Below are 27,758 nucleotides of genomic sequence, written 5' to 3'. Positions count from 1 at the left end.
TGATATGAGATCATATAAGTGAATAATTTGTAAGTATCTCTGCAAGTATTTTTTGATTCTTGTTCTAACTTTGGTGAGATTTTAAGATCCAACTCACCTAATTTTTTAGTCCAAATAAAAAATGTCATATCACATGTTTCTAAGTTTAAATATCTGGGATCAATCATACAAGATAATGATGAAATTAATGAGAATCTCACATAAAATAACAGCGAGATGACTTAAATGGAGAAAAGTATAAAAAAATAATTTGTGATCACAAAGTGCCTATCAAACTTAAAAGCAAGTTTTATAATTATACTATACTATATAGCATTAAATGCCAAACTTTAAAGGAACAACATGAGAGAAAAGTAAAAGTAGTAAAAATGAGAATGTTAAGATGAATACGTGATTATACAAGAAAAGATAAAATATAAAATGTTGTTATAACGTAAAAAGATTAATGTAATATCTATTGTAAAAAAAATGACAGAAAATTGGTGGGATTAGACTTGGTTGTTATTTTATTATCCATGTACCTGTTTAAATTGTGTATGGAAAAACTAGACATATGTTTTGGTTTCTTACACTTATTGGGGGTTCTTACACTCGTCGTGTCTTTAAAGTTTTGGTTTCTTATACTGATCATGCATTGTGTCACCTCCCCTTCTTTCTTTGGGCTTTAGAAAATAACAAATTGTCTGCATTTTGCCTTTTTACTTTTAGCAACCTGTGCTAAGGTTGCATATTACCCCTGTTTCTGTGTATGGAAAAACTTTTTCATCTCCTTCAAACTTGAATTCAAAATTCCTAGCTTAATTTGGTATATAATTTTGCTTCATAATTTCAAATTTCCTTATTTTCCAAGTTTGCTACTCGATAATCAATAAATTTAAGCGGGAAAAAGGGGAATTTTACAAGTGGGCAGCCAGATATTAAGGAAATATCAGAAATGAAAGGTGTTCACGCCATAATGATTAATGGCCTCATGATCTTGAAAGGAATGATTCAACCACAAATACACTGAAGGCTGCGGCGGCTTAGCCAGTAAGTATTGCAGTATTGGCATAATTCGTAAAGATATAGAGAATAGAATAAGATGATGCCAGTCAAATGTTTCAAGGGCACTTACGCTACTACATTTGAATAATAAGCATACAGAATATAAAAAGTAATGATCAACACTTGCAAGGCATGTTTTCCAGTAAAAAGTGATACTGAAGATATTACAGAAACCTACACGTGAAACAGAACAGTAACAGCAACAACACAAATTACATTTACATCTCTTACACATGAATAAGCTAAGAAAATTAAAAATTGCCTCTGATCCTATAAAAGATTATATATATTCTCCCTCTAACCATGCTCTCGCTATCTTTTAAAACGGAGAGTAGAAGAGGGATGTACAGAAAGCTGTGCAGTGTTCTTCACATATTAGAGCCTTTGCTTCACCCGCCTCCCATTTATGTCACTGCCATCAAGTAATGCTTCATTCCTATGCTTGCACATGATGTCCGAATGCTCAGTAAATCTGGCCACGTACTCCAATAGCTCAGTCAGAACAGATGGGCAGCTTTCCTTCAAGTACTCAAATCCGTCAGTTTGCATCACAGCTGAAGAATCAAAAAGATGGAAATAGTTTCGTTAATAATAATTTTCTGGATGAAGGATAAAAGAGTTATCAGCAATTTCATTCGAATTGCCCAGAAAAATTTACAACAGAAAACTCTGGCAAATAACCATCTATAACAAACGTGTTTTAACTTTTAAGTATGAATACCAAATATTTCACCCCTTAAACCAAAATCCTGGAAGACATATACTGATTGTTCCATAATCTATGCACTCCTTTGTTTTTCTTTTTAATAAAAATATTAGAAGATAAGGAAGCAGAAAGAAAATTTTTAATATTCACAAGAGAAAAATGATTCATAAAGTTTTCTGGTACAAATTAACAGGTGACAAAGACTATGAGGTCAACTTAACTTGGGACAACCACTGAGCTGTTTTTGCATGGATTAATTAGAAGTACATAGAAAATATCACATTAAAGTAAAACCACATGATCCCTTTAGAGCTTAGCATTTTTTCACGCAAGTTCAAACTGGAGTGCAAACAAAGTAGCAATTAACAAGCATCAGTGTTGATATTCAGAAACAAATTTAACTTTCAGACCTCTAAGTGTCACAATCACACACTGAGAGGAAAAACAAAGTAGAAGTTCAGAAAGGAAAAACAAACCTCTAAGATTTTCAGAGGTAGCAATAAACTTGAGACAGACAGCTTTCAGTTGGAAACAATGGTGCTGCTCTGCCAAGGCTAGAGTTGTAGCCACAGTATTAATAGCAACATCTTCACAGAGACTCGCTTCACACATCAGCCTAAGTCTCTCTAAGCCATATCGATCAGCTGCTGCTAGAAGATGCTGAGCCATCAAGGTTGATGCCCATTTTGAGTTCAACCCAGTAAGCTCTTGCATGTCTGGTAGTGAGTCCCAGTATATAAAATGAAGCAATGCCTGAAAAATAAAGAAATGGCACAGCTGAAGAAACATTATACACACATATTGCTCAGCGTAAGTTATCAGGTTAAACACAAAGTCACAAACACATTCATATTAGAGTTAGAGACGAGCCTTGCATAGTTGCAGGATTGTATGGAAACCAGAGTCACCAAGTACTCACCTAATGCAATTACGGAAAAACAAAACCATGACATTCCTTCTAAGTGCAACTATCCAAAAGTAAATAAATCAATAAAGAAAAGGTTTCAACTTCAATTTTCATTTCGAGTCAATTTTCTCTGCATATTCAAAATATTTATTATAATTTATATCATGAGAAACATCATATCACATTCATTAACCTTAAAGATCAATTTAGTTGGCAACATGGTAGGCAGTAGCACTTGAAAAAAAAAGAAACTAGATTAATTAAACGTAGTAGCAAGAATCCATTACAAAGCCAAACCATAGATAATAAAAAGCATCAAATAACTTCTTGTGGCCAAAAGGCCATGTGAATCTGCCAATTCTAAATGCAAATTGTTACATTACAATGAGTTTTCTTTCAAGGTCTGAATTCATGTTTCTTATTCAGCAAATGATATTACAGCTAGTCAGAACCAGCTGGTAGGCTTCATTTACTTTAGTTTGAGAAAAAAATCATGTTTCATTTTCTTTCTTTTTTTTAGTTTGTCAAAGTAAAAATGAAAATAGAAAATAATAACAAGTTTTCATTTTTTTCCAATATAAACTTTTGAAAACATAAAACAGAGTAAAAACAAGATGCCATTTTTGTAATTAAAAATGAAAACATATTACAGAAAACATTTTCTCAAACCACACAACCCCTAAGGAGCCATAAACAACTGAACAAGCTCATAATAATGATCAATTTAAATGAGAAAGGTCCATACATTCTCTATGTGGGACTGCCAGCAAATGAGTGATCATATTGCAGTCAATGATGCTACAGAATGGCATGAAAAAAGGCAATACAATGAAATGTGTGCTTTTTCTCATAGGGGAGAATCACGGAAGAGATATAGATTGAAACAACCCATAGTTAAATGGTAGCGCCATGGCTCCCATGGCAGAATGACATGGTGAATTTTTTGGCGACAGTCATAAGCAATTTGTGGAGGGACAGCTGCTATGGCAGCACCATAGGCCACAATGTGTTTATATGGCAGAATTATGGTCTTCAATCATCCGCCATTGATAACACTGAATACAACTCACTAATACATGAACCAGAGCATAGGAGTGGGTATAAAGAAAGACATATTCCTAATAATGGAACTATGAAGGAAAAACCAAGGATGAAATGCACAAAATCATGAAGCACATGTGATTAGTAGACAAAAATAAAAACCACATCAGGTGACCACATTACAAACAAAAATAAAATAAAATAATAGGAGGCACAAAGAACATTTAACGAACCTTGAAAACTGGAGCCTCCATGTCTTCAACTTTAATACGCTGGGTATTCTGATCTTTCATAGGACCAAAAAGCTGTGCTCTGAAAACAGGTGAACGAGCTGCTAGTACCAATTTATGTGCAGCAAAAATATCACCATTAACTTCAAAATTTACATCACTGCCTTTACCACTTTCCAGCAGTTGTCCAAATTTCTGACCAATGCTAGAAGGAGGTATTGCTATGGTATAGATTTTCGGACCTTCCGTGTGTGACCTCACAACACCAACACTACAATTCACAGACAGACAATCATCTTTAAGGTAGTCTGATGTCTCTAGAGCTGTTCTCTTGAAAAACCGCTTGTAACCCCTGAAACACCAAGCATCAAACGATTAGCACTTACCAAAAAAAGAAACAGTAGTTCCATCAAAAGATACAAAATTACCAATCAAAAGGCATGAACATTTTCCCCACTAGAAATTATTATTCCCCTCATCCCTTTTTCCACAGCATTTGTGGGAGGAGCAACTAGCAAGGGATGAAAGATTTCACTGCTCGAATCACTCCATGGAAACCTACTCCATCAGACAAATAGTAAAGCATACAACGCCCTACAAGACTTACCTCGTATAAAAAGAAAAATAATCACACATTTTTAAGCACATGTTAGCATCTGTAATGCAAACCATGGTTCTAAATTGCGGTCCACAACCAAAAATGCGAGCTGACTGCAACAGCAACAGCCCACAATGGCAGCGTGAATTTCAATCACACGAAATGCTGCAATGCATCCGCAACATAGCCACAATGGAAGTTATACTATCTTATAAATAAAAATATATATACCGATAATTAGAATAATTGTAAAATTCTTTTTTACATTCAGTGCATATAACAATTTCACACCACTATGGCTGCAACTCACATCGCAGCAGCCGCTGTGCTGCAACTGCAATTTAGAACTATGATGCAAATCTAACATGGTCCAATAATGTTACACGGAAGTTAGCAAACATAGTGGATTTTTTTTGTTGTAAGAGACCATATGTACCATGAAAGGTAATAATCCTCTCTAACTAGGTAAAATCATTATGAATGGCAGCGAAGCTTTTATTTTGAGCATTTATTGAAACTGTATACGCAGTATAGAAACTGGAGATCACTGATTAAGCAGAAACTCACAATAATAAAATTTTCAGATCATATACTACACACAAAAAACTCATAAAAATTAAAATGCAAGGTACGAAATTGAAAACAAGATTAAATTTTGAAATCAACCCACCACATACTACCGCGGTATTTTAAGGTGTAAGGCCCGCTTTCAAGAGTCCTCTCGAAATGGCTATGCACCTTGTGCCTCTCCTTCCCACTCTGATCCAAAAGGGTCAACTCGAAAAGTGCCCTAACATCGGTGCCTTCGCTGGCCAGCGCGATGAAGAGCGACACGTAGGTTGCATTGTCCTCCACGCTCTTCCCATCGGGGTAGAAATAAATCGCCCAATTGTACCCTCCGACAGAAAACACGTCGGAGGCCATGTACTTCCCAATCCCGATCCCCTTCGAGAGCGAGTACCCCGTGATCTTGAACTGGTGTGACCCCCTCACCGTCTCCGTCACCGATGTCGACGAAGTGGTGGCGGGCGCCGCAGAGGGGTACGCCGATGAGGAATTTGCCGACGGCTTCGCGTTTTCTCGGAGAATCTTACCCATGCGATAGCCACCGTAGCGGAACCGGCGATGCGATGAATTCGGCCGTGAGAGAGCCGGCGATGGGGGAATTTAGGGGAGTGAGGTCGATGCGGGGAATTTGGGTGGGGATTGGATAAGTGAGGGTTTGATGAGAGAATTTAGGTTCGGATGAGGAAAGTTGTCAGATTCTGGAAGACAAGACGACGAACTTCTAGGGTTTCGATTCAGAGAAAGAAAGGGGCAGAAACAAAAAGATTGATTGAGGAACGAAATGACAAATAAAGGCTTCCAATAACAACAGCTATGGGCTTTAAATAAATTTATTTTTTGGGAGAATATTGATTATTTGATGAGACCTCCAACTACTTGTCTTACTCTGCTCGCTTTCCTTTCGAAACACCTATGTGTAAAACTGTAAAAAAAAATTACGAAATCAGTAAAGAAGCAGTACCAATAGATTTTTATCGTGAGTTTGGAAAAGATTATAATCTCAAATTTAAGTTGTTTTGATGGGAAAAAGTTTATAAGGCCAAAATAATGCATTTAAGTAAGGGCAACATCATCTTACATGTTAATTTTGTAGAATTGAGTTTGGTCTATAAGTTACATTAATCCTCACCTAATTCATTTTTTGAATGTTTGGGAAGATAAGGTGAAATTCATAAAAAAAAAATTCTTCTTCTAAAAAACAAGCTATTTTTATGGATTTGAAATTTGTAACTTATGATTATTTTTTTTCTTCTTTCAGCTATTTTTATATTGTTTTACTGGGCAAAATTTGGCTTTTGTTGCATCCAAATAAAATTTTCTTTTTAAACCACTTTATAGCAAATTTACTCAAACAAAAATAATTTATTATTAAAATAGTCTAATTTTTGCAGCTATCTCAATCTCAAACCATGTGTGTATTTGATTGTTTAATATTTAGTTGAAATTGGTTTTGAGGAAGAATCAAATTATCTATTGAAGATTTGAATTTTATTCATACGAGATAAACTTGAGTGATTGTTACATTTAACTGGGCAAATGAATGTGTGTGATTTTCAATTTATCCCATTTAAGCATCACTTCATTGTGGTTACGAAATTCTCTTATTTAGAATGAGATTCTGAAAAATTTAGGTGGATTTTTTTTTGGGGCAGGAGATTTATTCGGTAGAAATTACTTTAAGTAATCTAATTTTATTATTGTATTTTTAGGGTCTTGATGTAAAATAATCAGTAATTAAAACATTAAAAGAAAAAAAATTATTATGTAAATCATGGGATAACATAAAAAAATCACGAATAAAATAATTATATATTTTAATAAAAATATTTTTTTTTAATTTCTAAAGACACTTGATAATATTTATCTTTTTTACATAAATTCAGTGTAATAGAATTGGGACCACACAAGCGTGTGTGTCTCCGCTGCTACTAATAAAAAAATGTGAGTATTTATTTTTTACAATGAAGTATCTTTTTAATATATTTTTTAGAAAAAGTTTAATGGATATCTCAAACTCTTGTACAACACTTACAAAGGTGAAAAAAAATATATGTTAAATTTTATGATGTGATAAGAAGTAAATACATCAATAAACCAATAAAAAAAATCAAACATATAAAAAATTTGGAAAATTTAATTTTTTATTAAATCGAATCATATTTTGAAATTGGTTTTGGAAATTTATTCAAACCACCAAACTCATACATGTGGTTTATTCATAAATTTATAATATCAGTTATCTCTATTTTTATTTCTCATATATTTTTAAAATATCATATAACTTATATTTATTTATGAAAAATATATTCAGTTAAAGATATTTTTAATGTTTATTTGAGTTATGATATGTAAATATTCTATTATTAATTACTAATATACAAATAAAATATTTGGTGTTTAAATTTTTTTATTATATATTTTACCTTTATTATCTAAAAAAGTTAAAATATGATTAAAAATAAAAATTAATTCAATCCAAATGATTTTAAATTTGATCGGATCAAATTAAAAATTTAAATTAAATCAATTGAATGATAAATTTAAAAAATTAAATCGAGAATGACTTTTATTTTAAAAAATGATTGAATCCAATCCTATCTGGAAATACTTTAAAAAAAAAAAGAAAAAAGAAAGAGATGAAGGAGAATAAGAAATATTGATGGGATGTTGAATGTTTTCTGGTGACAACCTATTTTTGATAAGTAAACGTAGTAGTATGCCTAAATATGTAGTGAAAGATATGAAGCCGAGGACAAGCTGTTTTTGTCTTTTGTGGGATACGAACGTTGACTACCACGCCCGTGCGTACCATTGGTTCTTCCATTTCGGAAGTTTCTGGATTAAGCAAGTGGATTTTTTATTTGAGCTGATGGATCACAATAAAACCTAATATTTGTGTTTTTGGGTTTGTGGAAAATACCCAGGATTTGAGGTGCTGGAGAAGAAGGGATAAAGTGTATGGTATGGGGGCGTGGTGACCGAGGGCACGAAAGGAGGAAACTATTGGCTACAGAAAGTCGTTTCTTTAGCCGGGTTTCTTTCAAAAAATGGTGCAGAGTCTCTGTTTGATGGCTTCTCATGGTTACCCTCCTGGCCTTGTCTTGCACCCACAAGTACTGGGCTTGCCCTGCGCTACCATGAAGGTAACATCAACAAGTTGAGATTTTGCTGGTTTTAGCAATATTAATGGATGCAATGGTGTTATATTGGGAAAAGGGTTTGTTGATTATATTCATATTAAGTATTAACAAAGGGATTGTGACTATGTGACCTTGGTATGATCACTCTTGGGTATGTTTGGCAATGCAGGGAATGGGTGTGAATTTTTCATTTTTGCTAAATGTTCTCTAATTTTCACTTGTATATTTTATTTTTTATAATGAAAGGAATAGAATTAGAGATTCTTGTGTTACTTTTAATAATTCTTATTCATAATTGATCAATCTTTGGAGGAAGGAGGTTGGAGTAGGGGAGGGTTAATATTTCATTTCTTAATCTAGGGAATTAAAATTTGTTTAAGTAAATGAATAATGGTGATTTGAAGGTTACAAATAGTCTATCATTTCATTTGTCTGAATCGTAAATTTCTTAAACTAGGAGATGCTCACCTATAATAAAGAAATTCCCCTCCAAAACTCTTCATCTTAACTCACCCTTGGTTTTGACAGTGTTAAGAAGTGTATACAAACATGTAATGGATCACAATTAAACTCATAGTAACATCCTCCATGAAGTAGTACTTGCCCCCCACCCTTAATTTTGAACTCAAGACATGTTTACACGATTGTAATACTTGTAGTATGTTTGATTACTTATGACATTCTGGCTGAGTAGTCTAGGTTATTGTGCATGCATAATTTTTAACTGCTTATATTTTAATTTTCTTTTCAAGACAGGGCTACCAAACATTCTTTCCTTCTCCAGTAGCAAAAGCAGACCTGATCAGATATCAGTCTCGTTGTCTTGAGCCAAGTCCATGTGAGGAGTCAATGAAATCTCAAAATGAATGGTTTGATTATAACAAGTTTGTCAATGTCGACTTCTCAGTTGAAAGGCCCATGCTTATTGATGACCAAGGTATGTTTGATCAAACCATTTTGTTGTTAACTATTTCTATGATATTAGATAATTGTCTGATCATTCCCAGGTATTGGTAAAAAGTGTAGATGAGAAAATTTCAAGTAATAGTATACTCCCGACCCACCTTTTGTGTCTGTTCTTTAATGATTCTATCTCCTTTTCTCATAGACTAATCAGGTTGAAATATTTCACACTGGCTGGCTACACTACTTAAATTCTATTTGATGTAATGATTCTGCAAATACATTTTGAATTTCAATATTCTCTGATTGCTTTTTGTGTCTTCATGACCTCAAAAGCTAGCTGTGGTTGTTGGAGAGCCCAAGGCCCTAAAACCCCACACTAGAATCCCATACTTTTAATGTGGGACTCGAGTCCCATATTGGATCCTAACAAGTGGCAAGATATTAAATCTGATGACCAATAATTTAGAGTAACCAGTGAAGGTTGCCTTGCTCTCTCAGATGTTATGTGTTACTAACTTGCCTCATTGGTGAAAACCTGAAAGCATGACAGAAGTTTGGTTGACACATTTTCTTCTGTCTGCATTTATTGTCGAGATGAATAATTAAGATGTTTTTTGCCACCAAATCCTATGTGCTTTTACATTATTTGTCTTATTCTGACTTCTGAATGACATTATTTGTCTTTGGTGGCAGCAAACTGCTCAAATGCAGTTCTTCTTGGCTTTGGCATTGTTGACCAATGCACTAAGCGTGATGAAATTATAAATTTACTAATGTCTGAGACTGCCGAAGCAGGGATAGATGGAGCAAATTTATCTTTGTTATCAGACTTGATGAAATTGCAGTTGTCAGGCATTGATGAAACTCAGCAACCATTGTCATCTCTTATCTACCCAACTAGCAAATTCAACATCCTGAAGCCTTTGCTGTATTTTGTTCAAGGTTCAGCCCTTTCATCAAAGATCACGGTTCATCCAGATGGTCAAATGACATTTATGGGTACTGCAATTGAGTTGAAAGATCTTCTCTCTGTAGTTGCCGAGTCATACTTATCAAAATGCTCACGAAAGGGTGAAAAGCAATCTATGCTTGTTCCACACTTCAGTTGGTATAAATATGTTGACCATCTTGACTTGTTTAAACTTCAACCAATTTAATAAAATTCTGATTGTCCAGGCACATGAAGGACTATTTTGTTTACTTAAGAATTCACTTGTCTTTTATAACAGTGATAATATAGTTTTCTTTGTAAATTATGTTGACCTTGGCATTAGCATCAACCATTCTGCATTAATTAGATATTCAGCATCAAAATAACAGTTTTATCAAAACATGTTTGCAAATGATATGTATCTTTTCTAGTATATAGTAAAATTATTATCCTTTTAGATGTTATATACATGCCAGAGTCTTTGCAAGCCTTAAGACTGCTGACTCTGTCGTATTATATTCATGACAAGAAATTCAAAAATTGAGTCCATGGTTGTGCAAATTTGACAATGCCAAATTGTCCATAATCACTATTATTTAGGTTGAAGTATATTTTTGGCTCCTTATACGTGATATTTGTTTTTAATTTGATCCCTGTATGAAAAGTTTTCAATTTTGTCCCAATATGCACAATTTTTTTATTTGGCTCTTGCAGTCTATTACTATTATAATACCGTTATTGGAAATTATAACTTTGTGAAGTATAGGCATCAAATTAAAAATGTCTCATGCATGAGAACCAGAAATATTATACCTTTTGTCCCCATATGTGACAATCATTTTCAATTTGGTCTCCATACAGTAATTTCATGTCAATCTCACATTGTTATAATAACTGACAACAGGGATTACATTGAAAATAAATTTAAAACTTTTTTTGTATGGGGACCAAGTTGAAAATCAGTCTTGTGTAATCAAAATATATTTAATGACCGCCGAAACATTGATTACTGGGACAATAAGCTTCCATTATCACTACTCACTTCAAATATGTGGAGTTTATAGATAGATGGACGGATGCCGTTTTCTATACTCCAAATGTAACAGTCTATTATTGTTTCCTTTGTATCAAGGAACTTACTTTTGATAGTATTCCATATGGACAGGGTGAATATCAATGAATTAGAGAGAAATCATTCCTCCACATTGAAGAATCAATCCACCTTAACTGCTCCTTTAAAGAGGTATGCAATATATACTTTCCTTGATTGTCTTGACCTGTTTTCTGGCAGAGATATGCTCTGATGTTGAACAGTAAAAAAATAAAAAATGACCTGTATTCATCTTCCAACACCCGTGTTTAGCATTTAAACTGCTGAGTAGTAAATCTTAGGTGCTTCTTGAAACCATTCAGACAATATTTAGGCTGTTTTATTGCCAACATTTAAGGCTTTAGCTGAGTTGCACGCACACACGATCAAACACATATTTAGGCTTAACTTGTGCACACACACATAATTTTAGGCCTGTATTTGAGAAAGGATAAAAAATTATTATAGTTAGTGGAAACAATTTTTTGCAGCACGAAAACTCATTTTCATAAACAAATCAAACACAATAATTATGATATTTTATTTTCTGAGATTTTTTGTAATTGAAGTTATTTTCTTGGTAACTAATTTTAGTGGTAAATGTTTCTCTAGGAAATTACTTTTTATTCAAAGAATTTGGACAATCACGCCATTCTTTGTAAACTTGTGGAGCCTTTTTGTCCAATGAGAGATTAAACATATGCATCACTGTTTTCACTACTTATCCACATTTGAGATTATAAGAATAGTTCATCTGAACTGAATTTTTGAAGAAATGCCTGACGAGAAAGGGTTATCTTCTTCTATAGTTTCTTTTAATATTGACATTATACACGGATGTGGATAAACTTGATCATGTTCAACTGTGGGCTGCATTATTGCTTTCACTTGTGTTGACTGTATCTCCCCAGCCCCAGTTGTGAGTAGTCTCATCAACTGAATACACAATGCCAATAGTAATTTCTTGCTCGAGAAATATATAAAATTAATAATGCTTCTCTCCTGTCTGGCAGTCCTGAGAAAGTCAAACTCAAGCCATCACCAAGAAAGAACAAGAAAGTAGGCAGGGAAAGGGATCTCTACAAGAACTCTTCACATGCTTGTGAGACCCTTCTGTCCCTGATGGTTGACAAGAAGCAACGTCGTAAAACAGCAATTCTCTCACTGAAGAAATCCGGGCCTGAGCTTCCGGAGCTCCTGACACAATTTTCTGCTGGCATTGCCGGTACCGGCCTTGCAGTCCTGCTATCTGTGATGTGTAACCTAGCTTGTGGAAGGGCTACCTTTTGTGCTTATAGCTTGTTCAACACAGGGTTTGGATTTGGGTTGGTTTGGCTTTCTGGGGCTGTAAATAAGCTAAGGGCCACGATTGTCAACATCAGCAAGAATGCCGGAAAGTTGGGTTTGAAAGAAGAGGAAATGTTGCAGAAGCTGGATAGGAGCATAAGAGATATTTACTATACTGCTGCAGCCTTGCTAGCAGTGGTAGTGCTAAGGCTTGCTTGAGTAACATCTCCAATGATGTAGTTATTTCTGGCTGGTTGGATGTTACAGTGATGGCTTTTGGAGAAGCAGATAGTTAGAACCAAGGTTAGGCACCAAGTTGATAAGCAATTGGCTGTTGTAGTTAATTTGCTACTTTCAGTTAACCCAGGAAGCATTGTTTGGTGTTATAGTTAGCTTGTACTATAGAATTTTGCAATGGAATCAATAAACTGACTTTCTTTATTACTTCATTGTTTAAAACTAATAGGCTTTTGAAGTAAGCACTTAGATTAAAATTAAAATGTTGTATCGCCCTTGAAACTCTTGACCACTATTCACCAGAATTCGGGGGTGCCAGGGGCACCTGGGCAGTCCACCAGTGAATGAACTAAGACCTTATAAAGTGGTCTCCGGATCATAAAATAAAAATTACAAAAATAAAAATAGGAATAAATAAATAAATAAGTCCATTTTTGTTGTTAACTGAGATCAAGTTGTTTACAAAAATAAATCTTTATATATTATTTTGAGTTTATTTTTTTTTATAAAATAAAGAAAAAAAAGAAGATAAAAACAAAAAATTTAAAGATTTAAATAACTTTTGATCATGTAAAACCCACAACTTGGTTTTTTTAAATAATGACTTCTTTTTTTTACTGAATAGTTTAAGCTATATTTGGTCTTAAATGCGTTAAGTCAAACCTTAAATGAACTTAATTGTAGACTCCTCACAAACAATCTAACCTAATTTTACTCCTAGACAAAACTTAAAATACTTGGGCAAACTGTGTATTATACCCATTGTCTGTACTATTTTGCATGTATGAATGGATTTACATAAATGTTGGGAAACAAACCATTTTTCTTTGAGTTAGTATTTAAACTGCACAGTTAAATTATGTAGTTTAAATAAAATAAGGGGTGAATGCATTTCATTTTACGGAGATTTAACACTATTTTCCATCGTGGATAGTCAGTCATTCTTAAGTTAAACGAAGGCGGTTCTAATGAGAATTTTTTTGTAAACATGTACTTAAATGATTAAAATTAAGATTAAATTAGTTACATTCACAACCTCATTCCCTCAGCCAATTCATTTAACCAACAGTATAGACGATATATAAACATGTACTAGCATTCAGTAAATTTTCATGCCGGGCAATGCAGTACAACCTGAGGTCTTGTGCATTAACTTACAAAATATGACGAGTTTCCTATAAGTGGTACTCAGACACAATATATCGTAAGAATTTGTTTATACATGAAATACATAGATGCAATCAACAATAGAGCTTCAAATAAAAAGAGCATTATTTAAAACAAAAAAAAATTGTAAAACCCAATATCAATGAATGGCTCGGACTGTTAACACAGATGATACACAAATTATTTTCATAAAGCAGAAACAGTCGGGCGAAACAGTCGGCGGCGATCCTGTGCATGTTGATAAATTATGCACTACAAAAATGAACAGTGATGATTAACTTCTCTAAAATTTACTCAATTTCATCCAACACAACCGATAAAATATTAATTGCTTGGCACATGTTTGTATTTCTCAAGATAAAAGTCAGGTCTCAGGGTTTCCACCCCCGTTTGCAAATGTGTAGACTAAAACTTGAATCACAGCGAACGCACTAGCTCAGTACTTTTGACACCACACCGGCACCAACTGTTCTACCACCTTCTCTCAAGGCAAATCTTTGTCCTGTAAAATAAATAGGAAAGTATCAAAGCAAAGTTTTCAGCCTTCCAGCAGGAAGTGTACAAATAATATTCAGCATATGGATAAATGTATCTATGTAAGGCAGGTTGAATAATACAGCCAAATGACATTTTTTCACTGAATGAAGTCATACTGACCTGCTTCAAGTGGAACTGCAGAAATCAATTCAAACACGGCAGTAACATTGTCTCCAGGCATAACCATTTTAACATTTTCGGGCAACTCTACTTTTCCAGTGACATCAGCAGTCCTCAAGTAAAACTGAGGTTTGTAGTTAGAGAAGAAGGCAGTGTGTCGTCCACCCTCATCCTTTGTGAGTACATATATCTCTGCCTCAAATTTCTTGGACGTTTTTACAGAACCAGGTTTGGCAATCACCTTTTTAATAGAAGGCAGCATAAGAACGTGGTTACTCAAATTCAGTAATTAGAATTCAAAAGTCTACAAATTTTACTGAACAAAAATACAGATAATAATACAGTTATCTCTTGATGTCTAACAAAAAGGACAGGCTTGATCTCTGCTGCTTACCTGACCACGTTGAATATCTTCACGCTTCAGACCACGGAGAAGAAGACCAACGTTATCACCAGCCTAACAGAATGTATCCAATCCATATTAGTTTAACATATGCTCCATGCAAATAGCCCTTATAAATGAAGATAACAGTCACTTACTTGTCCTTGATCCAAAATCTTCTTGAACATCTCAACTCCAGTTACTGTTGTTTTCAGAGGACCACCCTATCAAGGAAAATTCAGTTTTAGGAATCACCATCTCAAAGGAATTCACCAAAACCTCTGATAGAGAAATGAACTAATGCTCATCAAGAACAAACCACAAATCATCAGTCATCATTAGTGGCAACCAAAAAATATAGCAGCAAAAGAAATCAGCAATTGGTAGTTTAATCCAAAGGAATGATGAGAATAAGAGGTCAGCTAGATACAGGAAATGACTTGATGAACATACCTGCATTAGACCCAACACCTCCACTTCATCACCAACTTTAATGATCCCTTGTTCAACACGTCCAGTGGCTACTGTTCCTCGTCCCTGCATCATAAATTAAAAATATAAAGCAGCTGAAATGACTTTCTGGAAACCATTTCCCTTATGTTTCTTTCCATCCCATATATATGAGGAAACAAATGCAAATTTTGAGAAAACTAACTGCATTGAAAAATAGAAATTCTGATATTCTATTACAAGAAAAAAAATAACTTAAATATTAGGCAACACTGTAATTTAAAACATCATATTTGATTGAAATTACACCACTGTATCATGTCACTGTAAATAGTAAGGCAGTAACAAATACTACCTACCGCCTTTCTTTTTTAATTTTTAAAAGGTCCTAGACAGCATTAATTACTATTTTTTTAAAAATTCTATCCATATCTTAACCTAATTAGATTTAGAAGAGCAAATACTAAATTGTTAAAAAGTCCTCAGTTAAATGAAGACCCAATATGAGCACTATTCCACATATCCTCAAGTGTTTATAATCCCACATGCTTGTGATATTTCAACACACCATTAATTGCTATAGTTGATGAGTGAACTGAAGGAGCATATTAGGAAATTAAAAACAATTTTTACATAAAAAAGGATATTAATTGTATTTCGTAAACAGTGTGTCATTACCTAAAGAGTGCTTATAAAGGAACACAGAGAAAGGTTACATGATAAAAAAATATAATATTAGCATATTGTAAGAATATTATAACTGAGCTCAACTTAACTTTAATGAATTGGCTTTCTTCCAAAAAAAAAAAAACAAATGAAGTCCAAGTCCTTTTACCTGAATTGAAAATACATCTTCAATGGGCATTAGAAAAGGCTTATCAAGTTGGCGAACAGGGTCAGGAATGTATTCATCAACAGCATCCATTAATTTTAGGATGGCCTGTCTTCCAATCTCATCATTTGTACCCTGTAAAGCAGACAATGCTGAACCTCTAATGATAGGGATTTCATCTCCAGGGAACTTGTAGAAGCTCAGAAGCTCTGCCAAACACATAATTAACATTAATACACGTTTAGGTTTAAAACAGAAGGACTACAGAAACTTATGAGGGTGTATTCATTTTCCGAGCAGGGACTAGAGAGGGAAGGTGAAGCCTTATAGAAACACCCTACCACGGAGCTCCATTTCTACAAGCTCTAACAACTCTGGATCATCAACTGCATCAACTTTATTCAGAAAACACACCAGAGATGGCACACCAACCTGCATAATAAATTTAAAGATAATGTGTGCATTAATCTAGAAGCAAGGAGGAAACTGTAGACCTAATGTGTGCTTAGATTGTTTACAAACCACTTCAGTAAAATACCTACTTGGCGAGCAAGAAGAATGTGCTCCTTGGTTTGAGGCATCGGTCCATCAGGTGCAGATACAACAAGTATACCACCATCCATCTGGGCAGCTCCGGTAATCATATTCTGCAAAACAGACAATTATTAAACATACGGAGACTAATAATTATTCTGTGATTTACAGTAAAGAAAACCATTAGATGAACCAACAGCACAAGGTAGGTATTTTATAGATGGCATACAAACTATTGCAATATCACACATGATCTATCTTTTATAAAATGTTTTCATTAGAAACTAACCTACTTCCAAATTCCTACCTTAAATTTTCCATCTTGTATAGAATAGAAGATCAAGCTACACAAACACCCCCCCCCCCCCCATATGTTAAATTCCACAATCAACAAGTAGTATGCATTGCTAAATTGCTTAAATTTCATTCCACCAACATGTAGTAACTCAACCTTCTCTTTGACAACTTAGCCAGCCAGCTGCTGTTAGGTAATTAATAACTCCAATCAACACCGTCATTCTTGGAGAGATTAGACCAAATTAGAAAGCTTACTTTAACATAATCCGCGTGTCCGGGGCAGTCCACATGAGCATAATGTCGTTTTGCAGTCTCATACTCCACATGTGCCTGAAAATTGAAGCGTTAAGCAAGCATACACGTCAACAGAAAAGAACATAATCGATTCCAAGACCAAAAGGGTGTGTCCGAAAGAACAAGTCCGAACCGTTGCAATCGTGATTCCTCTCTTCTTCTCTTCAGGAGCCTTATCGATTTCATCGAATGCCACAGCCTTAGCCTTCCCTTCATCAGCAAGCACCTGATCAAAGCCAATTGAGCAATAAACACCAAAACCTCTTTGCCTCAAAACACATTTGAACAAACACTGAAAAACGAAGAAGAGTTTTAATAAAACCTTGGTGATTGCCGCGGTAAGCGTGGTCTTCCCATGATCCACGTGTCCAATAGTTCCGACATTAACGTGAGGTTTCCTGCCAGAAAAACAACATCAAACAATAAGAATAGGAACAAAACAAGTAAAAACATGTAATTATCATTATTATTTTTGTGGTGGTGGAGAAAAAGAGAAAGGGAGAGTTACGTTCTGGTGAAAGTGGCCATGGATCTCCACCAGGGGTTGGGAGTGGAAGAAGAAGAAGAAGATGCGGAGTCGTTGGTGAAAACGAGAGGGGAGAGAGGGGAACGAGAGAAGGAAGAGTGGATTTGAGAGGTTAAAGGGAAGAGGCGCCGAGAAGTGGAAGAGCAATTCCTGAGAACGAGAGTAGCCATTGAAGCGAAGAGAAGACTGAAGAATGAAAAGCCCTAACTATGGAATGGAATGCAGAGACTGCGAGCAAGGGTTTTAGCTATGTTCGGGAAGACAAAGGGTGAGTGCAGAGTAGGGGTTTTAGAATGGGCACCCGACACCGACCCGCCATGTTCGTGCGGCCCAATTCTTGCAACCCTCAGTTTATTTCGGATCACGACACAAAATGTCCAAAAACAAAACATCATCATCCATTATTTCATTTGCCGGTAGAAATGTTCCAACTCATGAATAAATCAAACTAATAAAAATAAAATAAATTAAAAAATAATAGTCTTGTATGTTAATGCAATTATTTTTGTTTTAAACATAATTTGGCAACAAATAAAACCAAAACGAACACAAAAACAAAAATCCTTAAAGGTTATACAAGATGTTGTACCTCATAGAAAGGTTATATAAGTTCTACTTAGGCAAGTTATATAAAGGAAAAGGTTAAGCATTCTCATCCAATGTGATGGAAAAGTCATGCCTTAGTGAGAGGTTAAAAAGTAAGAATGATGTTTAGGTGCGCATTAGTGAATTGGTGGTCTTAGAATTGGTGTAAGAGCTCAATTCTAAGAGTCTATCTAAAACTTAAGGTATGATCCAACGAGTGAATAATGTTGATGTGATGGGATAATAGTTGTGAGTGTAAGTATCAAGAAGATAAAAAAGGAAACCATGAGAGTAAAGAAAATCTCTAGAATAGAGTGTTAGGCTATAGAGTATATAGAGCATTCACTGAAATATTATATTTCATCCCTTTTGGTTTCATGTTTTAACAGGTTGAGCATAAGAATGTACTCACCAAATAGTTTGAAGCACGAAGTTGCTTGCAAGGAAGAAAGATTTTGTCGTTTGTACCTTCAATGTATAAGAGTTAGTTTATGTTTCATGTTCATTGCGTATGTTTTGTAAGACACGTAAGTGCCAAGACATTTTGTTTTGGATGCACGTATGTAATGTATCTTTTCCTTTTAGTTTATGCATAGTTAATTCAAATATTTTCATATATACTAAGTTTTTATAATTTGGTAATATAAAGAAGTAAAAAGTGACATCTCTAGGGTGTTACAATGTAGACATGAATGAAGATGTAATTTTTGTGGAAATAAAAGATATCTGAGAATATTTTTTTGTTAATCTCCTAACAAACATCACAATAAACATTTCCTCCTTTATATTCTTAAGAATCCAATATGATTCCAGGAAACCAATGCTCCCATGTATTAATGGTTCGAGGTGCAGTCAAAATTCTCTCTCATAACATTCCTTTTGACCCAAAACATAACATGAGAAATTATAACGTTGGTCTAGTCAAATGTTTTGAATTTGACTCAAAATAACTGCTTTTAGAAATCTCGAGGTTGGTACATAAATATTTGTTTCCTTTCTAAAGCCTTCGATTGGTAGCGGTCAAATATGTGAGAAGAGGAAGGATTAGCACAAAAGGGTGGGGAAATTTGCACAACGAGGTGAATTGGTTGCAAAGAATTGTGCAGAATTTTTTAAAAAAACCTTGGGATCCGCATATTTTTTTTATCTTCTCTCAGTTGTGCGGATTGAAGAAGAAATTGGCACTGCTCATTAAAAGTGTTGCCCTTCCGACACTTTTTTATGAGTTACAATGTGCAAAAAGTTTTAACAAATAACAAAATTGTATTTTCATTCAATATTAATTATCTTTTTATACCTATTTAATTTAAATATTTCTTTTCTATTCTTTTTTATTATTCTTCAATCAAATCACTTATCTTTTTACTCTATTTCTTACCTTTTTCTCTTCTCATCTATTCTTCTCTTTTCTCATTTTCTCTCTTCAAAACAAAACATTTCCTTAAAGATGGTGCTAATAGCATTAATCAGCGGTGGAACCGTGGAAGAGTATAGTTGGTGAGAGGAGAATCTTTTGGTGTGCGTAGAAAATTAGAGCTCTATGGAAGGACTTGGACTTATTTTCCTCTCCCTGCTATTTTTTTGGTTGATTTTTCCTCCCTCCGTCTTTTTTTTCAACGGGTCATGACATTTCTTGAAATTCTTTTTTCTTTAGATGCGTTGGCCAACACCAGTTTTAGATTTGTAAAATCATATTAGAGCTACAGCAAACTCTACCTTGCTTTTCAATCAAGTAAAATTCAACGGTAACGTTATATTTAATTGAAACAAAATTAACTAGAATTTTGATTAAGGATATATTAGTGGATATGAGAAATCATTAACAATCACTTAAGACAAATAAATATAGAACTTTCAGGGACTCTCCATCCTTTTGAATATACAAATTAAGAATTAGGATTCGGGTTGGTATTTTCGCATTACGATCTACGAGCAAAAATAAAAATTTTAGAAATATCTTACAACGCGGATACTTTTAGTTTTTTGGTATGATACAGGAGACACACCTACATTCTGGTTCTCTGATTGAAATTTCAAGTTCAATATAAAACTGTGAGTTGTTTAATTTGCACTATAAAGACATGAATATTTAACCTAATCTTCGTGCAAGCTGCAACACTGAACCTTGTTTGTTTATTTCGCCAATTCTGAACAAGTCCTTTTGGAATCTGATACCATCTAGCCGCTCCTTAGAAAACTCTCGTGTCCCTATGTTTCTTTCTTTAAGACTAAGCTGCCAAATTTGGCGACAAGACGTATATATACAATGTTACGACGCATGATGTTATAATAATTAAATAATGTATAAAAACAGTAAATGAACCATTAATATATATAGAGATAAAGAATATATTAGAAAATTACTTTTTTTTATAAAAAAAATTAATAAATTAATTACATTCATTAATATTTATATTAAAACCTTAGTTTAGAATGAAAGGGGTACTTATTTACTTTTGAGTTTAACACCAAACACCATTATATTCCGTGAAAAATTAGCAAAAGCTCTTCCTAATTGCTACTATAGGGACCTTAACTGGATAGCTTCTGCAAATACAATATTGGTTCCCACCAAGATCACTGTTAATTCAAAACGTGTTTCTATTTCTTTCTTTCTTTTTCTAGTTCCCTAATCTTTCCATCTTTCCATTTACACCCCGGATGACACACTATAAAACAAGCTTACTCACTTCTTGCAAACTGCACTCATCTCATAAGCTTCTGAGCTTAACCAAATTTGAAAACCACATAGTAGCCAGATTCAAACACTTGCCAAAACCAAATCAACCTAGCCTGCATCACATATATCCATGGGGAATAGAAACTCATCATCAAAGTCAAAGGTTCATGGCCAGGTAACAAGGGCTGCTTCATCTGAACCTGGCTATGACTTTGACTATGATCCAATTATGGGGATGCCTGTTACTAAATTCAGAGATGAATACATAGGAAAATCCAAGGGAGAGACCCCAGGAAAATTGAAGGGTACTGGGATGTACTCATATCAACAAGGTAATGCCGCACTTGATAGCGATGAAACTTTCAACAGTTTCATTCGACGTGCCAAGTGTAAAATTAGAACCGTGTCCCACATCGATCGCGAGCAGAGCAACGTTGCACCTGCAACGCCACCAGTGTACGAGGCCAATGCCATGGATAACCAAAACGACCAGTTTTCAAATTTTATTCAGAGTACTAAGAAGAAGTTGAGAACAACATCAAGCATGAGAAAGAATGGTTCCTTCAATAACGGCTATTGATGATGGGGACTTGACGTGTGGTGTGTCCATTATTTGTTATCGATCGAGTATATAGACTATAGTGCATGAAAATGAGTCCATACTAGGCATGCAAACATATACTGAATACTCCTTTATTTTTCTATTTGAAACAAAATATATGTGAAAATGTTTGGTTGAAAAGAATAATTTGGACTGGTTGATTCCATATTTGCACATTGAGGTTTAAACATTGATTTATATATCCGCTTTTATCACCCTATTTGTTTATTCTATTGGAATTCACAGAAATTGGTGTTTGTATTCAATGGAAGGTTTGTAAATTAATCTGTACTCTTTTCAATATTTTTAAAAACTGAATTTTTATATTAAAAGAAAAAATAACAGACAAAAACTTAAAAAATCAAAACAAAACGAGGCAGTCCTTAAAACATGTCCTTCAAGACTCGATCTTATATTTTTCCTTAAATGATTTCACTTTGTTTACTATTACCTAAGTTGAGAAGTGCAAAGCCCCTTAGAGTAGTTAGTCATCTATTTAGTTTAACATAAGCACATTACAATTCAAAACTTAGTTTCTTAGTTCTTATTGGGGTCTAATCTAAAAAGTTTATAATAATGTCGTGGTCGGCTGTGGGGAATAATTCTGTGCAGCTTGCTCTTCTTCACATTTAACCCACCTATTGTCTTTTTTGCGGGAGACAGATAAAGCAGGTAGGAGATTCCATCATTAGGCATTGAGCACATAGGGAATCTTGAATCTTACCTAGCTCAATCCAACATTTTCAATGATGATCCTATGATTATAATTATTTCTGCACTACGTACCTCGTCATTAGTCGATTTCATTGAGCATGATTCATGTGCGTGTTACTGCTATTGATGCTTTTGGCCGGCATCTCAATTAGTAAATTTTTATTATTACAAAGGTTTCATGTTATACCGCAATCAATTGTAAATTGGTGTTTTTCCTAAAGCATTTTGTACTTTTTGTTAACTGTCGCTGTCCAAGATTATAATTCAATTCTTGAAGTTTTTTTTTTCTGTAAAACTATATATACAATTCATGAAAGCACTTCGTTACATTCTCACTCAAGAGCTTTTCATGTCCGTAACATACGTTGGGTTGTCAGTTGAAATCACGTATTATTTTAAGGGTATACATGTTCTTCAGAAAAATGTGTATACCTTAATTTCTTCCGGCAAAATATAGTGTTAACTTCAAGGTTATGCGTTTGAATTGCCTTCATGTGATTAATTTGGGGTTTGTGTGTAAGGGTGAGAGTAGGCTTCCTAAACAAGACTTTGCTTAAATAGACATGAAAATTTAAGGTTTAAGTCTCACCTACTACTTATTATAAGCTTTATATATTTTTAATCATGGTTGGAAAGTTTAACTTGACCTAAGTTATTTAAATGTCTATTTCATATTAAAAAAATTATATAGTTTGAGCTTTTCTCTACATAGGCTAATACGCCAAAGGAAAAAAAAGGTTTATGTAAAATAAATTATAATCTATAAAAATAATTCATAACTACTAAAAAACATGAAACAAAGATGGAAATGGGCTTACTAAATTTTATAAGTGTTAAGTTTTTTTTAGAATTAAACATTAAGTTTAATATGTTAATATGATAAGCTTATTCTTAACGTCTAACTTGACCTTCATTATAACTTATTTAAAATCTTATTTTGCAAAAACACCTCTAAACAAAACATAAATTTATGTCCCAATAAGCTTATAATTAGGTTTGACTTTTTGTGTAAGTGAACATACTTAATATTTTAAAAAGATAAAAAAATATGATTATAAAACATTATAAAAAATTTAATATAACAGTCATACTGACAAAAAATATTATTTATATTTATTTAAATATGTCTCCCATTAGATTTAAAATATTTTTAATCACCTAAAGTTTGACATTTTAAATCAAATAAATTTTTATAAAATCTTAAGCTTACCATATTTTTTAGAAAAAATTGACTTGATCCGAGCTTAATATAAGCTGGATCATAGGTCTTTATTGAACTGTCGTAACTTAAAATTAGTTTGTTTAAATATATTTATTAAAACAAATATTTATTTTAATAAAATAAGTAATTTTATATTTTTTAATATATTTGTCTAAATTGTTTATGTTTAAAAAAATAATGTTTTGTTTACTTTAATGAATAAACTTGATATGTTTCTTAAAAAAGTATTTATATAAAAAATACTTATTTTAAAATTATTTTTTAAGTTAAAAAATATATTTAACCTCTAATTGAAAGTTGTATATAGGAGTATCAACATCCATTATTTCAAAAGTTGTTTTTATTATAGTATTAAAGATGATAAATATATATTATTAGCGGTAGAAGATATATACTTTAGCTAGCTCCCTCAGGAAAACATATTTGCTTTGTATTCCTTTGCTGTCTTTATTAAAGTTTCATATGTATCCAAAAAAGAAAAATTAGCCGTAGAAGAGTATATGTGTATATATATAGTTGGCAAGATGGGGAATCTCTTGGCGTGAGTAGGAAATTAAGACTGTTTTGTTTCTTTAGAGCTCTATGGAATGACTTGCACTTATTTTTCTCCCTCATATTTTTTGAAGGGACATGAGATGTTGAAATTTTAGGATGCGTTGAGCAACCCAAATGTAAATTTGTAAAATCATATGAGCGCTACAGTTAATTCTAGATCAGAATCGTTGCTTTTAAACCCATAACATGTATTTCTAATTTGCTTGTCATATATTTATATTTTAAATGTGTTCATTAGATAGACTTTTAAAGTCGTGTGCAAGTAAAACTCAACCGGCAACCTTATATTGAAACAAAATTAACTAGAATTATCAAATTTACTTAGATTATTGAATTGAGGATGGTGGATGCGAGAAATCATCAACAGTCACTGGAGACAAAATATTCAGAATTTTCAGAGACTTTCCACATTTTTTTATGATACTCATTCTTATAAATATACAAATTAAGAATTAGGACTCGGGTTGGTATTTCCGCACTACACTTTTACTGACAAAAATAAAATTCTAGCAATATGTTACAAAGCTGATTCTAGCAATATATATAAAATTTTAACATCTTAAATTATATTTTAATCATGTTTTTCTTATTTAATATTTTAATTTTAAAAATTATTGATAAGTGTACGGTGTTTTTTAGCATCACACTTTTTAAAAAAAATTGTGATGCATTTTCAATTTTACTATTTTTGTGATATATGTAATGCTAGTACATTAATTATTTACTTACTTTTTAATCATATTTTTTAATTTATAAAATGAGATAGTATTTCATAAGTGTTTATGTAACTATACATCCAAACATTTTAAGATTGGGTAAGCTATTATCAATATGTATATCCAAACGCGAATAATATACTAATTTTAACCACTTATAATATAAGTTCATATATAATAAGAACTATTTATTAAAAAAAAAACTTAACTATTCTGATTTTTTTTCTATCGAATAAACCTTGTGTGCTAAATGGAAAATATCAAGAAAGGAAAAGGACAAAAAAGACTTTTCGTTCTAAAACATGGTAAGACGGGGAGTCTTTTGGCTTTTGAAGAGACATGACATATTGGAATTCTTTTTTTCTATTTTTTAAATGAGATATTGGAATTCTTTTTTTCTATTTTTTAAATGAGATATTGGAATTCTTTTGTTTAAGATGCGTTGGCCAACACATATTTATATTCGTAAAATCATATGGGCGCTAGAGTTAATTCTAAAAGAGAATCCTAGATTTTAAACCCATAATGTATTTATAATTTGCTTGTCATATATTCATATTTAAAATGTGATCATTTTGTAAACGTAACCACTTTTAAAGTCTTTAAAATGTGCAAGTAAAACTCAACAGGAATCTTTACACAAAAAATAGCTAGAATTTTGATTAATTAAGAAGTATATTAGATTAGAATTTTAAAAGATTTTTTTAGTATACTTTTTTTTAATTTTAAAATATTTTGTAAGAATGTAACGATTTTTAAATTTTTTTTAAATGATTTTTATGATTTAAATTTTGTAATTTAGATCTTAATAGATTTATAAAATACAAATTTATAAGATTTATAAGGATCGTATGGATTTATAAAATTTTAAAAAACTCCATAAATTTTTAAAAAACATTTAAAATTATAAGAGCCTATAAAAAAATAATTGAAAATCTACAATTTAAAAATCCAAAGAACCTTCAATATCTTTAATTTTTCAATGAAAAATAAATGAGTCATGTGACTTTTTTTTATCCTATTTGATTCAACTTTTAAACATAGTAAATCTTATTCAATTTACCGTTGAAGCTAATAAATTAGGTTTTCATTATTGTAAAAAAAATTATAACAAATGATTGTTTTTTAAAGGCAAATCAAAATATAATAGTAGTTACAAAACAAAAAATAGCATCCGCATAAGTCATAAGGAAAGACATGATCCTAGTTGAGTCTTATTTTATACAACAACCACTTCCATAAATAAGTTTTAATAGATGAGATGAGTTCCAAATAGTTTGACCTACCATTATTAAAAATAATGTTCCTCATTAACCAAATCCCCTAATATGTTGCATGGCAAAAAATGCATCTAAGTTTGTGGTTCTTTCTAGAATTGAAGCAAATCCCCATTAGAAAGATTATATTTGTACTAATGATAAAAAGTTGAGTAAGTCTCAAAGAAAGTTATAAATAACCGCACATACAAAAAGATATAATTCCCATGAGTCAAAATGTCTTTGTGCCCATAATACATAGCAAACTATTGTATTTGTATTTTAACACTGAAAAATTGTTATAGAGAAACAAGAAAGATGAGAATTAGGATGTACATGACAATGATAATGTGATTATTAAAGATTATCAAGGTATTAAAGGTTATGAAGTATTTTACATGAATATTTATATTATCTTTAAAAAAAAAGAATGAATTATGAGTAATGACATAAAAAAATTCAGAAAAAGTCTTAAGGTTTTTTATGAGATTGTTTGATGTATATTTTCTTTTGAAAAGTTATATGAAATTCATCGAAATTCATACTAAAAAAGAATCTATTAAATTTTTTATACTTTTGAATATCAAAGGATTTTTTAAATTATAAAAAATCTTAATTAAATAGCATTAAATTTTGTTATATTTCTTAAAAATTATAATAATCTTTATTAAATACAAAATTTATTTATGTCATTTAAATATCTTCATTAAATACCTTAAAAAAATTTCTATAATTTTTTTTAAAATTTTTTCAAAATCTTAATCCAATACATCCTATAAATATCTTAGATTATTAGATTAAGGATGGTGGATATGAGAAACCATCAACAATCACTTGGGAAAAATAAGTGTGTTTGGGAATATTATCTCATTCTCAAACACTTTCCCAAGCAATATTATCTCACATTCCAAAGCTGCAAACGTGATTGAAGCAAATTCAAACTTCTACGTTCAACGTAAATGTAACACAAATACAATCATATTATATAAGTACAAAATATAGAAAATAGTATATTTAGAGATAGAGTAAAATCATTTGACATTGAGTATAAATTATCATATTATCAATGTGTAATATGCTTTTTAGCTTTTATAACACTTCCCCTAAAAATTATTTCAATAATACCTTTTTATTTATTAATTTTATAAAATTATTTTACATTATTTTTACATGACCATTAAACACAATTAAAAATTAGGATTCAGATTGGTATTTTTCATTGCTATATACGGGCAAAATAAAAATTCTAGCAATATGTTACAAAGCAGATTCTTTTTTCTTGTTTTGTATGGCACGGGATACTTAATCCTGGCTCTCTCATTGTAACCTTTAGTTCAACAATCGCGAGTTGTTTAATTTCCACTAGAAAGATATAAATACATGTGATCATATGAATATTTCATAAAAAAGAAGAAGAAAGAAAGACATGGATATTAACATCCCATACGCATCCTACGTGGAACTCTTGCATGATGTGAATATTAATTCTTGGAAGTTGTAACTCTGTTTATTTCTAACAATTTCTTTTAGAATTTAATATTATCTTAAGAATTATAATAAAAAATAAAAAGAGAAGAATAAGTCATATGTTCATATCTTTTCATTA

General features: G+C 32.4%; 3 protein-coding genes across 3 annotated transcripts; 1 reads left to right on the top strand and 2 right to left on the bottom strand.

Moving 5' to 3' along the window:
- Positions 1-1,179: 1,179 nt before the first annotated feature.
- On the bottom strand, positions 1,180-6,033 carry LOC102668882 (BTB/POZ and MATH domain-containing protein 2). Its single transcript, XM_006604356.4, has 4 exons — positions 5,197-6,033; positions 3,932-4,280; positions 2,227-2,503; positions 1,180-1,598 (listed from the first exon to the last, which is right to left on the bottom strand). Exons 1-4 carry the CDS (start codon positions 5,622-5,624, stop codon positions 1,420-1,422), a joined length of 1,233 nt encoding a protein of 410 aa, XP_006604419.1. The 5' UTR covers positions 5,625-6,033; the 3' UTR covers positions 1,180-1,419.
- Positions 6,034-7,711: 1,678 nt separating this feature from the next.
- LOC100777424 (uncharacterized) lies at positions 7,712-12,891 on the top strand. The gene is made up of 6 exons (XM_006604355.4): positions 7,712-7,894; positions 8,018-8,236; positions 8,990-9,170; positions 9,833-10,247; positions 11,236-11,313; positions 12,174-12,891. Exons 2-6 carry the CDS (start codon positions 8,141-8,143, stop codon positions 12,664-12,666), a joined length of 1,263 nt encoding a protein of 420 aa, XP_006604418.1. The 5' UTR covers positions 7,712-7,894; positions 8,018-8,140; the 3' UTR covers positions 12,667-12,891.
- Positions 12,892-13,807: 916 nt separating this feature from the next.
- On the bottom strand, positions 13,808-18,086 carry LOC100776891 (elongation factor Tu, mitochondrial-like). The gene is made up of 12 exons (NM_001289338.2): positions 17,806-18,086; positions 17,620-17,695; positions 17,431-17,523; positions 17,259-17,333; positions 16,715-16,819; positions 16,514-16,604; positions 16,176-16,381; positions 15,344-15,427; positions 15,049-15,114; positions 14,903-14,965; positions 14,509-14,749; positions 13,808-14,353 (listed from the first exon to the last, which is right to left on the bottom strand). The coding sequence occupies exons 1-12, from the start codon at positions 17,991-17,993 to the stop codon at positions 14,283-14,285; spliced, it is 1,359 nt and encodes a 452-aa protein (NP_001276267.2). The 5' UTR covers positions 17,994-18,086; the 3' UTR covers positions 13,808-14,282.
- Positions 18,087-27,758: the final 9,672 nt, after the last annotated feature.

Source organism: Glycine max, chromosome 19, assembly GCF_000004515.6.
Source record: "Glycine max cultivar Williams 82 chromosome 19, Glycine_max_v4.0, whole genome shotgun sequence".
Lineage (NCBI taxonomy): Eukaryota > Viridiplantae > Streptophyta > Magnoliopsida > Fabales > Fabaceae > Glycine > Glycine max.
Note: the sequence above shows the minus strand (reverse complement) of the source record. Positions and strands in the feature narration are given on the sequence as shown.